At 37.0% G+C, this 12,500-nt stretch overlaps 1 protein-coding gene across 9 annotated transcripts in view; it reads left to right on the plus strand.

Moving 5' to 3' along the window:
• dip2ca (disco-interacting protein 2 homolog Ca) overlaps positions 1-12,500 on the plus strand; it is a 110,586-nt gene that overhangs the window by 93,284 nt on the left and 4,802 nt on the right. For 5 of the 9 annotated variants that reach the window (XM_053675009.1, XM_053675008.1, XM_053675013.1 and 2 more), the window contains 7 exons: positions 4,572-4,693; positions 4,846-4,957; positions 6,251-6,360; positions 7,397-7,527; positions 7,643-7,811; positions 9,061-9,231; positions 10,606-10,632. In XM_053675009.1, coding sequence (XP_053530984.1) covers positions 4,572-4,693; positions 4,846-4,957; positions 6,251-6,360; positions 7,397-7,527; positions 7,643-7,811; positions 9,061-9,231; positions 10,606-10,632 — 842 coding nt within the window. The remainder of the gene's footprint in view (positions 1-4,571; positions 4,694-4,845; positions 4,958-6,250; positions 6,361-7,396; positions 7,528-7,642; positions 7,812-9,060; positions 9,232-10,605; positions 10,633-12,500) is intronic. The other 4 variants (XM_053675010.1, XM_053675011.1, XM_053675016.1 and 1 more) reach the window with 1 other exon arrangement.

Below are 12,500 nucleotides of genomic sequence, written 5' to 3' on the forward strand. Positions count from 1 at the left end.
GTGTGTTATATGTGTGTGTTATATGTGTGTTATGTGTGTGTTATATGTGTGTGTTATATGTGTGTGATATGTGTGTGTTATATGTGTGTGTTATATGTGTGTTATATGTGTGTGTTATATGTGTGTGTTATGTGTGTGTTATATGTGTGTTATATGTGTGTGTTATATGTGTGTGATATGTGTGTGTTATATGTGTGTGTTATATGTGTGTGATATGTGTGTTATGTGTGTTGTGTTTTGTGTCTGTGGTGTGTGTTATATGTGTGTTATATGTGTGTGTTATATGTGTGTTATATGTGTGTTATATGTGTGTGTTATGTGTGTGTTATATGTGTGTGTTATGTGTGTGTTATATGTGTGTGTTATATGTGTGTTATGTGTGTGTTATGTGTGTGTTATATGTGTGTGTTATATGTGTGTGTTATATGTGTGTGTTATGTGTGTGTTATATGTGTGTGTTATATGTGTGTTGTGTGTGTGTTATATGTGTGTGTTATATGTGTGTGTTATATGTGTGTGTTATATGTGTGTGTTATATGTGTGTGTTATATGTGTGTGTTATGTGTGTGTTATATGTGTTGTGTGTGTGTTATATGTGTGTGTTATATGTGTGTTATATGTGTGTGTTATATGTGTGTGTTATGTGTGTGTTATATGTGTGTTATATGTGTGTGTTATATGTGTGTTATATGTGTGTGTTATATGTGTGTTATATGTGTGTTATATGTGTGTGATATGTGTGTGTTATATGTGTGTGTTATATGTGTGTTATATGTGTGTGTTATATGTGTGTGATATGTGTGTGTTATATGTGTGTGTTATATGTGTGTGTTATATGTGTGTGTTATATGTGTGTTATATGTGTGTGTTATATGTGTGTTATATGTGTGTTATATGTGTGTGTTATATGTGTGTGATATGTGTGTGTTATATGTGTGTGTTATATGTGTGTGATATGTGTGTTATGTGTGTTGTGTTTTGTGTCTGTGGTGTGTGTTATATGTGTGTTATATGTGTGTTATATGTGTGTTATGTGTGTGTGTTATGTGTGTTATGTGTGTTGTGTCTGTGGTGTGTGTTATATGTGTGTTATGTGTGTGTTGTGTGTTATATGTTGTGTTATATGTGTGTTATGTGTGTTATGTGTGTTATATATGTGTGATATGCGTGTGTTATGTGTTGTGTGTTATATGTGTGTGTTATATGTGTGTTATATGTGTGTTATATGTGTGTGTTATATGTGTGTTATATGTGTGTTATGTGTGTGTTATATGTGTGTTGTATGTGTGTTGTATGTGTGTTGTATGTGTGTTGTATGTGTGTTATATGTGTGTTATATGTGTGTGTTATGTGTGTGTTATATGTGTGTGTTATATGTGTGTTGTATGTGTGTTGTATGTGTGTGTTATATGTGTGTGTTATGTGTGTGTTATATGTGTGTGTTATATGTGTGTGTTATATGTGTGTGTTATGTGTGTGTTATATGTGTGTGTTATATGTGTGTTGTGTGTGTGTTATATGTGTGTGTTATATGTGTGTTATATGTGTGTGTTATATGTGTGTGTTATATGTGTGTTATATGTGTGTGTTATATGTGTGTGTTATGTGTGTGTTATATGTGTGTGTTATATGTGTGTGATATGTGTGTTATGTGTGTGTTATATGTGTGTGTTATATGTGTGTGTTATATGTGTGTGTTATGTGTGTGTTATATGTGTTGTGTGTGTGTTATATGTGTGTGTTATATGTGTGTTATATGTGTGTGTTATATGTGTGTTATGTGTGTGTTATATGTGTGTGTTATATGTGTGTTATGTGTGTGTTATATGTGTGTGTTATATGTGTGTGATATGTGTGTGTTATATGTGTGTGTTATATGTGTGTTATATGTGTGTGTTATATGTGTGTGTTATGTGTGTGTTATATGTGTGTTATATGTGTGTGTTATATGTGTGTGATATGTGTGTGTTATATGTGTGTGTTATATGTGTGTGATATGTGTGTTATGTGTGTTGTGTTTTGTGTCTGTGGTGTGTGTTATATGTGTGTTATATGTGTGTGTTATATGTGTGTTATATGTGTGTTATATGTGTGTGTTATGTGTGTGTTATATGTGTGTGTTATGTGTGTGTTATATGTGTGTGTTATATGTGTGTTATGTGTGTGTTATGTGTGTGTTATATGTGTGTGTTATATGTGTGTGTTATATGTGTGTGTTATGTGTGTGTTATATGTGTGTGTTATATGTGTGTTGTGTGTGTGTTATATGTGTGTGTTATATGTGTGTTATATGTGTGTGTTATATGTGTGTGTTATATGTGTGTGTTATATGTGTGTGTTATGTGTGTGTTATATGTGTTGTGTGTGTGTTATATGTGTGTGTTATATGTGTGTTATATGTGTGTGTTATATGTGTGTTATGTGTGTGTTATATGTGTGTGTTATATGTGTGTTATGTGTGTGTTATATGTGTGTGTTATATGTGTGTGATATGTGTGTGTTATATGTGTGTGTTATATGTGTGTTATATGTGTGTGTTATATGTGTGTGTTATGTGTGTGTTATATGTGTGTTATATGTGTGTTATATGTGTGTGTTATATGTGTGTTATATGTGTGTTATATGTGTGTGATATGTGTGTGTTATATGTGTGTGTTATATGTGTGTTATATGTGTGTGTTATATGTGTGTGATATGTGTGTGTTATATGTGTGTGTTATATGTGTGTTATATGTGTGTGTTATATGTGTGTTATATGTGTGTGTTATATGTGTGTTATATGTGTGTTATATGTGTGTGTTATATGTGTGTGATATGTGTGTGTTATATGTGTGTTATATGTGTGTGTTATATGTGTGTTATATGTGTGTGTTATATGTGTGTGTTATATGTGTGTGTTATATGTGTGTGTTATATGTGTGTTATATGTGTGTGTTATATGTGTGTTATATGTGTGTTATATGTGTGTGTTATATGTGTGTGTTATGTGTGTGTTATATGTGTGTGTTATATGTGTGTTATATGTGTGTGTTATATGTGTGTTATGTGTGTTGTGTTTTGTGTCTGTGGTGTGTGTTATATGTGTGTTATATGTGTGTGTTATATGTGTGTTATATGTGTGTTATATGTGTGTGTTATGTGTGTGTTATATGTGTGTGTTATGTGTGTGTTATATGTGTGTGTTATATGTGTGTTATGTGTGTGTTATGTGTGTGTTATATGTGTGTGTTATATGTGTGTGTTATATGTGTGTGTTATGTGTGTGTTATATGTGTGTGTTATATGTGTGTTGTGTGTGTGTTATATGTGTGTGTTATATGTGTGTTATATGTGTGTGTTATATGTGTGTGTTATATGTGTGTGTTATATGTGTGTGTTATGTGTGTGTTATATGTGTTGTGTGTGTGTTATATGTGTGTGTTATATGTGTGTTATATGTGTGTGTTATATGTGTGTTATGTGTGTGTTATATGTGTGTGTTATATGTGTGTTATGTGTGTGTTATATGTGTGTGTTATATGTGTGTGATATGTGTGTGTTATATGTGTGTGTTATATGTGTGTTATATGTGTGTGTTATATGTGTGTGTTATGTGTGTGTTATATGTGTGTTATATGTGTGTTATATGTGTGTGTTATATGTGTGTTATATGTGTGTTATATGTGTGTGATATGTGTGTGTTATATGTGTGTGTTATATGTGTGTTATATGTGTGTGTTATATGTGTGTGATATGTGTGTGTTATATGTGTGTGTTATATGTGTGTTATATGTGTGTGTTATATGTGTGTTATATGTGTGTGTTATATGTGTGTTATATGTGTGTTATATGTGTGTGTTATATGTGTGTGTTATATGTGTGTTATATGTGTGTTATATGTGTGTGTTATATGTGTGTTATATGTGTGTGTTATATGTGTGTGTTATATGTGTGTGTTATATGTGTGTGTTATATGTGTGTTATATGTGTGTGTTATATGTGTGTTATATGTGTGTTATATGTGTGTGTTATATGTGTGTGATATGTGTGTGTTATATGTGTGTGTTATATGTGTGTGATATGTGTGTTATGTGTGTTGTGTTTTGTGTCTGTGGTGTGTGTTATATGTGTGTTATATGTGTGTTATATGTGTGTTATGTGTGTGTGTTATGTGTGTTATGTGTGTTGTGTCTGTGGTGTGTGTTATATGTGTGTTATGTGTGTGTTGTGTGTTATATGTTGTGTTATATGTGTGTTATGTGTGTTATGTGTGTTATATATGTGTGATATGCGTGTGTTATGTGTTGTGTGTTATATGTGTGTGTTATATGTGTGTTATATGTGTGTTATATGTGTGTGTTATATGTGTGTTATATGTGTGTGTTATGTGTGTGTTATATGTGTGTTGTATGTGTGTTGTATGTGTGTTGTATGTGTGTTGTATGTGTGTTATATGTGTGTTATATGTGTGTGTTATGTGTGTGTTATATGTGTGTGTTATATGTGTGTTGTATGTGTGTTGTATGTGTGTTATATGTGTGTGTTAAATGTGTATGTGTGTGAGTGAAATGTTATGTGTTTCTCTCCCACAGGTATTGACCTGATTGCAGCGTTTTACGGGTGTCTGTACGCGGGATGTGTGCCCATCACCGTGCGCCCGCCGCACCCTCAGAACATCGCCACCACGCTGCCAACTGTGAAGATGATTGTGGAGGTGAGTGGAATTTATAAGTTTATAAGCCACGCCTCTATCTCTGACGCATTATTACTGCTCATGCACAATCAAACAGCTGTGTTTTAATGTCAACAGACAGATGTGTGTGTGTGTGTGTGTGTGTGTGTGTGTGCGTGTGTGTGCGCGCGCAGGTGAGCCGCTCGTCCTGTGTGATGACTACACAGGCGATAAGTAAACTTCTGAAGTCCAAGGAAGCGTCTGCTGCAGTGGATATCAGGGCGTGGCCTCTGGTCCTGGACACAGGTGAGTCACACGCACATCTCACCAAACAGGAGAGATGCTCAGGTTTTTGTCGTGGTCTGAACTGTTTTTTCTATGCTTTGTGCAGTGAAAACATCAGTTAGGGCTCTGTGGTCACGTCAAATATTTAATTTTAGCCCGATAAATACAGATAATTGTCACGTTTCGTGACGCAACGGAGATAAGGTAGGATGCAAGTGCAGGTTGAACAACAGTTTTATTTACAGAGTGACAGGCAGACAAATCCAAAACGTGATCCAAAAATGGAATCCAGTAACATGCAAGGTTCAGGCGATCGGCAAACAGGCATAAACGAGGCAAGGCAGGAATCAACGTTGTGGTCTCGGGATACAGGGTCGAAATACCAAACATGAAACATAAACAACAGCGAGGGACTGGCAGCGGAGAAACCAGCGTGAACTTAACAAACGAAACTAAACATGAAACATGACATGAACTAAGACTATGAATCTAAACAGAAAACAGGAAACAGGAAACTATGGACTATGACTGTGGTTATCTATTGTAAGGACTCTAATCGACTATAACTCATTCAACATTCCGCGTTGTGTGCTGGGAGGTGCGCGGTATATATGCAGAGATAATCATCCTCGTAATGGCTGACGGCAGAGGACGATTCAGACACACGTGAGACTATAGCCAATGACAGAACGAGGAAGAGACATAACAGAAACATAAACAAATGCATGTGTAGAAATGTCACGACTGTCCACAAGGGAAAAGTGCACGCGTGCTCACATGCTCCACAGCGCGCTGCATAAAGGGGAACTCGTGACAATAATCTGTTATTGTGCAACATATTGCTGTTCTTTATATATCAACCTGCACCTGAACCAAAATATGACCTGAATCCTCAGGTACTAATAAATCCATGCATCACCGCTATTCAGTATAATATTTAAGCATCAAAGGTGCAGTGTGTAAACTGAAAAGTTTAAACACCTTTTAATAGTCATATCGTTTCACATATACCGTATGATTTGCAGTATTAGAGTATATGTTCTTGTTAGAGTCTTAGTTTTATGCTTCTTGAAAAGAGTTTCTTCTCCAGTTGGACAGAGCTGCTTGCCCCCCCCCCCCCCCCCCCCCCCCTTTCCTTTAATTTGTGTGTTTGAACACAGAGGATGGGATTGATTTGGGAGAAATTTTAAAGTTTATAGATGCTAATGATATCCAGTTATTACGATGGAGACCAGCACGATGGAGTTGGGCTAAAATGTGCTTCTTTTTAACACAAAATCTTTTTTAAAAATCTAAGCATTTCTCATATTCTAGATGATCTGCCAAAGAAAAAGCCCCCTCAGCTATACAAGCCCTCAAACCCGGACACACTGGCCTACCTGGACTTCAGTGTGTCCACCACAGGGATGCTTGCAGGAGTAAAGGTACTTCTCTCTCCTCACACGTCTACAGTTTGCTTTCCTCTCCATGTATTTGTTCACTACACACTACACACACACGCGTAAGCGCACGTTAGCTGCAGCATATCGACTGATGATCAGACACACTGTCTGAGGGAGAGAGAGAGAGAGAGAGAGTTTCATGTTTTGGTCAGAATAATTTCACACAAATAGTTATAGAATGCCATGTGAGGACAATATTAAATGTACAAATAATCATTATTAAATAAATAACGAGTTATCTACTCATTTGCTGCAAAAGTATTTTCACCCCTAGACCTACCATCTTTAATAGAGTGAGTGTAGAATATTTTCTTCTCCATCATCATGTGAAAAATTCTTTGTTTGACATGTTTTCAATATTTTTAGTTTGCATGCTGTAAACTACATGTGATATAGTTCTGATTTATTCATTAATAATACAGATTATTCTGATTATTATTAGGACTAGGGCTAATCAGCCTCCTATTCATATTCAGCTTCTATTAAATGTTTATTTACATATTTACCCTCTTCTCATTTGTACATTATCTTTTTCATTTAAACTTTATGTATTTTTTTTATATCTCCTGCTTTAATGCGACATATTTTCATATTGCAGTTGGTACCAGAAAAAGCAAACTGTTTTATTGGTCCTAATTTTCTTTCTCTTGGTTTTTATTTGACTGTTGACTCTGAATAGCAGGCTGTTACATTACAATTTAAATTAGAGAGACAGCATATGTGGCCAGTAGAGGGTGATACTGAAAGAGTGCTGAAGTCAACTCTGATGCTGCTGTTCTGAGAGTCGGTTTAATGGTCGTTCCTCATCGTCCCGTGAAGATATTCTGTGCTCAAGTGGACGAGGGGGAGACAGCGCTTTATAACAATAACTTCTCTTGCACACAGATCTGCGAATGGTTAAAAAAATGTCTTTGTGCTGATCACCTTCTCGATGCTGAGCACTTCAGTTTATCACTCTACTGAATCAGTGATAACTTTCTGTTTCTCTTCCATCCCTCCATCTTTTTTCTGTTTTCAGATGTCTCACTCTGCCACTAGTGCCTTCTGCCGCTCAATCAAGCTCCAGTGTGAGCTTTACCCCTCGCGTGAAGTGGCCATCTGCCTCGACCCCTACTGCGGTCTGGGCTTCGTCCTTTGGTGCCTCTGCAGGTCAGAGAGAGAGAGAGAGAGATAGAGAGAGAGAGAGAGAGAGAGACATGAAGAGAGACAGAGAGAGAGTTTACTGATTGTGCGCATGTGTGTGTGTGCGCGTGTGTGTGCGCAGTGTGTACTCAGGGCACCAGTCCATCCTGATCCCACCATCAGAGTTGGAAGTGAATCCTGCGCTCTGGCTGCTGGCCGTCAGTCAGTTCCGCGTCAGAGACACATTCTGCTCGTACTCCGTCATGGAGCTGTGCACTAAAGGCCTGGGTCTGCAGACCGAGTCACTGAAGGTAAGCTACACAAATAACTATTAAACTAATCTACACTAATAAACACTAAACTAACGGTTTCCAGGTTAAAGGCCAGTAAATTAGCTCACATTATCCACAGTGTGTTATTTCAGTATCAGAGTCTTGATTTATATTCTCACTTTCAGTCCCTTAACTCACTTAAATTTCTCACTCGTTTATTTAACAGCAGACAAACCCGTTGGAATATAGTGTTGCGTTACCATGACAACCAACATCTTTCCATCACTAACATAGTCTAAGATAGATAATTAATAGCTTAACCTGCAGGTTCTAAAATAAAATAAAATTAATTAAATATTCCCAGTAATCATGTTTCTTCCTGTAATAATTTGTTTATTGAACATGATTGGAAGCAAGTTCTTGAGTTTATTTAGTGACATCACAAACTGAACTCATACGTAGCCCCACCCCAATCGGTTTTATACAGAAGCACTGAGAAACTCTGTTTCATATACACTGTACATTTATAACTCTTAAATCTATAGAGTTAAACATCATGCTGTAGACTTCAGGATATTCCAAAATAAATTACTGAAACGTTTCACTGATGTTTCAGTGTTTATAGTGTTTAATATCATCTTTTCTGTAAAACAAATTTGAATTACTGCACCTCTGCTTACAATGTAAAGTTTGTGTGGTGATGTCAAGATTTTCTCACTCATGCCATCTTTGTGTTCCTGCGTGCATTAGTGAGGGGTTAACGTTACTGAGCCTTAATCAGCAAGTGGCACTTAATTATAGCTGAAAGCATCTTATTATCCATGTGTGTGTGTGTGTGAGTGTGTGTGTGTGTGTGTGTGTGTGTGTGTGTGTGATTACGGCCTCAGCAGGGCAAGGCCAGGAGAAAATTCTGCATGTACCTTGTGGCGAGTTGGATTAGTAAAATATTCTTTATTTACTCACATTTAATCTGCTTAGTGTGAACTGCATCTGAAGCCACAGCGTGTAGTTCATTAATATTTGGCAGGGGGAGTGAGGAGAGAAATTAGAGTGAAACAATAATTTTATTAGAAAATGTGAAAATGTGAAGCGATGACATAGTCCTGATTTACCATTTGTCTACTTTTCATTCTATATTATTATTCCAGATTTTGTTGATTATGACATAATGAACATAACATAAAATGAGTGTTAGAATAAAAGACAAGAAAGTTAGATATGTGGACAATTTCTAAATAATTCGAACCTGTGCGTGTGTGTGTGTGTGTGTGTGTGTGTGTGTATACAGTCTCGTGGGTTGGACCTGTCCCGTGTGAGGACGTGTGTGGTGGTGGCGGAGGAAAGACCCCGCATCGCTCTCACTCAGTCTTTCTCCAAGCTGTTTAAAGATCTTGGCCTTCACCCGCGCGCCGTCAGCACCTCCTTCGGCTGCAGAGTGAATCTCGCAATCTGTCTGCAGGTTTGTCGTGTGTGTGTGTGTGTGTGAGAAAGAGAGAGAGAGGGAGAGAGGGAGGAAAGAAGAAAAAAAAGAAGAAAGAAATGTTACATCTCTTACAAACATGAGCCTCATCCTGGTCTTTTCACTCTCGGGATCGTGAGAAGGCCGTGTTTGCAGACCAGTGGCCGTGTCTTTGAATTGTACACATGGACATGTCACTGAGGCCGTATATGGACTTAAACCCACGCCTGTTATCGAATACACTTAGAGTTGCACTCAGAGGATTTTATCATTACAGCAGCATTTTTTTAATACAAATCTACAGCATCCAGGTGAGATTAAACACAGAAAGAAACACTAAGACTCAGATTTAACTTATGTTTGGGAATTGTAAATATTTCAGGTTCATCCCAATATTTGGGATCATCCACAGCAGTGTTTAGTCTACCCTATTTTGAGAGGTTTTGTGTGTGTTGTGTGTTTCTCAATCTCTCTGTGATTATAAGCAGTAATTACTGACGAGGAGAGGGCAGGATGCCATGGCCCCGGCCCGACACCAGAGGGACACAGAGAGCTGCCACTCAGTAATTAGTGGTAACCAGCTCCACCTGTGACTGGCCTGTTTAAGGGTTTCTTACCCGCTGCTTAGAGTTTTAGTCTTGAGTTCTCCTTGTTGAGCTTTGTACTGAGATTAAGCTGGAAATTTGGTAAAAATGCTTCAGTTTATCTCTCAGGTTTCCCTTTTCTCTCTCTTGAGCTTTCATGCTGCATCAGACCAAACCTCTTGGAGCTTGTCTCTTGGGGTTTCTCTGGCTTTCTCCATTTGCTTTAAAAAACCAAAACAAAATAAAACCCTTCTGTTTATGTATTTCCTTTTTAAGCCACTCCTTCCTGACCTTTGTTTTTTCATATAATCATATATTTTTGAGCCCTTGGCTAGGCCTACTCCCAGTTCATTGTTTGTGCTGGTTTGGTAGCTTACTGGGCTGCATGTAGGCATTTAAGTTTGCTTCCCAAGCCCTAGCCCCACTTTTCTAGGCCCTGCCCCTTGGTTGGCACATTGTGCACATCAGTTTTTAGTTTGCTCTGTACTTGGGTTCACTCTCCAAACCTGTGGGCCAGTCCCCCATTACAGGAGCTTCATGTAGGAGCTTCGTGGTTTCTGGGTGTCATGTCATCACTAACAGTAGAGTTTATATTGTATTCTCCAAAATAAAACTGTAGACATTCAGTAAAATGTCTATTTTTGTTTTTGCATGCTTTTAATTTTTATTTTTTTCCCACTGATTAGTTTCCACATAATTAATTTAAAAAAAAAATCTGTCATACCTGAAACCATCTCCCTCCCTTGTCTGTCTCTCTGTTTCTCCCTCTTGTTGTCCATACCCATTGTAGCCCCACAGACTTGGGAAGATTGATCAGGTAGGGAGCCTGCCATGCCCCCTGTACTCCCATGCTCAGTACCCCCCCAGGTGCCCCATCCCTCTGTTCCCAGGTGTTGGTAGTGGTGTGGGGTGTTCAGTTCAGTTTCTCTGCCAAGGTTCTTTGCTTCTGCATTGTGTCTTGTGCTAACTAAGTGTGAGCAGGTCTCATGGTTTGGGTGTTTAACTGGTTCCTCCTGCACGACTGCTGACTTCATGGACTAATAGACTAATGACTGAGGATCATCCCAGTGAACTGCACACACACTCCGTGACATTAGGAGCCTCTATAACTCAGCTCTGTTATAAGGCAATTATTGGCACCATTCAAGAAAAAAAAAAAAAATTAGAGATGCACCGATACTAAATTTCTCAGACGATACCGATAACCGATTATTCAGAGTGATATCGACTGATACAGATAGTTCTGCCTTTTATACCTTATTTTAAATTAATAATAATTAATTCTACAATTCTGAAAGAAATGCAAATAAAAACTTTATTCTCTCCATTTCAACAAGTTGTTTCACAGTAACTGGTCTCATCAACAGAAAACACATTACTCTAATTAACATTAACACATAAACGAAATTCTAAAGATTAAAGTTTTCTTAACTTATTGAATGTTATTAATTCATATTAACATTGACTGAATTGTAAAAAATCCTCCTGTTGGTCTCACATTCACTCTCCACAAACACAAGCATTTCTACTTCAACACTGACATCAAATTGGTCATATATAATTTCAACTTTTTTATATATTAACATTAACTGGATATGAAATATACTACTCTACAAATATATTTTCTTGTAATATATACTGTTTGTCAACTCATCTTCATTTAAATCTCTCAACCGTTTTAATTCAGCGCGGGCAGTTCAGCAAAAAAAATTTTTAATTTGATTTGACCCGAAAACTCCCGCTTCACTGCAGCGTCCGGTGTAAAATGTTATCAGTGCAGAGATTACACACTACAGTTTTATCATCATTCCACACAAGAGACCTCTTCTTTACACACTGCATGAAATGGATGTGTTTTCCAGCCCTCTTTTGATTGACAGGATATAATTCGACCTGATCATCGGATGTTTTTAAACTATCGGCCGATACATCGGTACATCTCTAATTTAAACTGATTGCTATTCTTCAAAAATTCTGTTGCTTTTAAATTGCTCTTGTTCAGAAAGTCAAAGTCGGTTGTCTTTGACAAAATAATAAGTTTTTACAAATGCTAAATTGTCATTTGTAAAAAAAAAAAAAAAAAAGCAGGTTAGCTGATTCTTGGGGTCAAACTCAGAGATTAGATTGATAAGATGTATATCCATAACAACAAACTTTTAAGTTGCAGTAAAGCTGCAACTTAAGAAACTAAGCTGAGAGAAACAAAATGCAGCTCCTAAATGTCACCAGGTCTCAATGTCAGGTGTTTGATTTTGGTGTAATCTCATCTCAAAAGTTTTAATGATTTAAGTATGCATGTCTGATCACAAAGCTATAGAGATGTTATGCAAGGAGGAGCATTCAAGATCCTCTACTAGTGTTTTATTACTTAAGTTGTGGTAAACTTCAGACTAAAAAGATGTTTCAATGTGAAAACATGTCTTCTGAGTAAAAGAATTTCAATGTGTGTGTGTGTGTGTGTGTGTGTGTATTTTTGTACAGAAAAAGTGGCACTAAAATATTTATTTTATTAAAACAAAGCTTTACTCTCCCTAAGTTCAAGATTGCATGCTCCTCAATTTTGTATATTTTTATGAAGAGTGCCAATACTTTTGGAGTTTATGTACATTAAGGATATTTTGGCCACTTGGTGGCACTACAGATTTCGCTGACACTGATATACAGATCACATTTTGCGGTTGTGCA

Source organism: Ictalurus punctatus, chromosome 23, assembly GCF_001660625.3.
Source record: "Ictalurus punctatus breed USDA103 chromosome 23, Coco_2.0, whole genome shotgun sequence".
Lineage (NCBI taxonomy): Eukaryota > Metazoa > Chordata > Actinopteri > Siluriformes > Ictaluridae > Ictalurus > Ictalurus punctatus.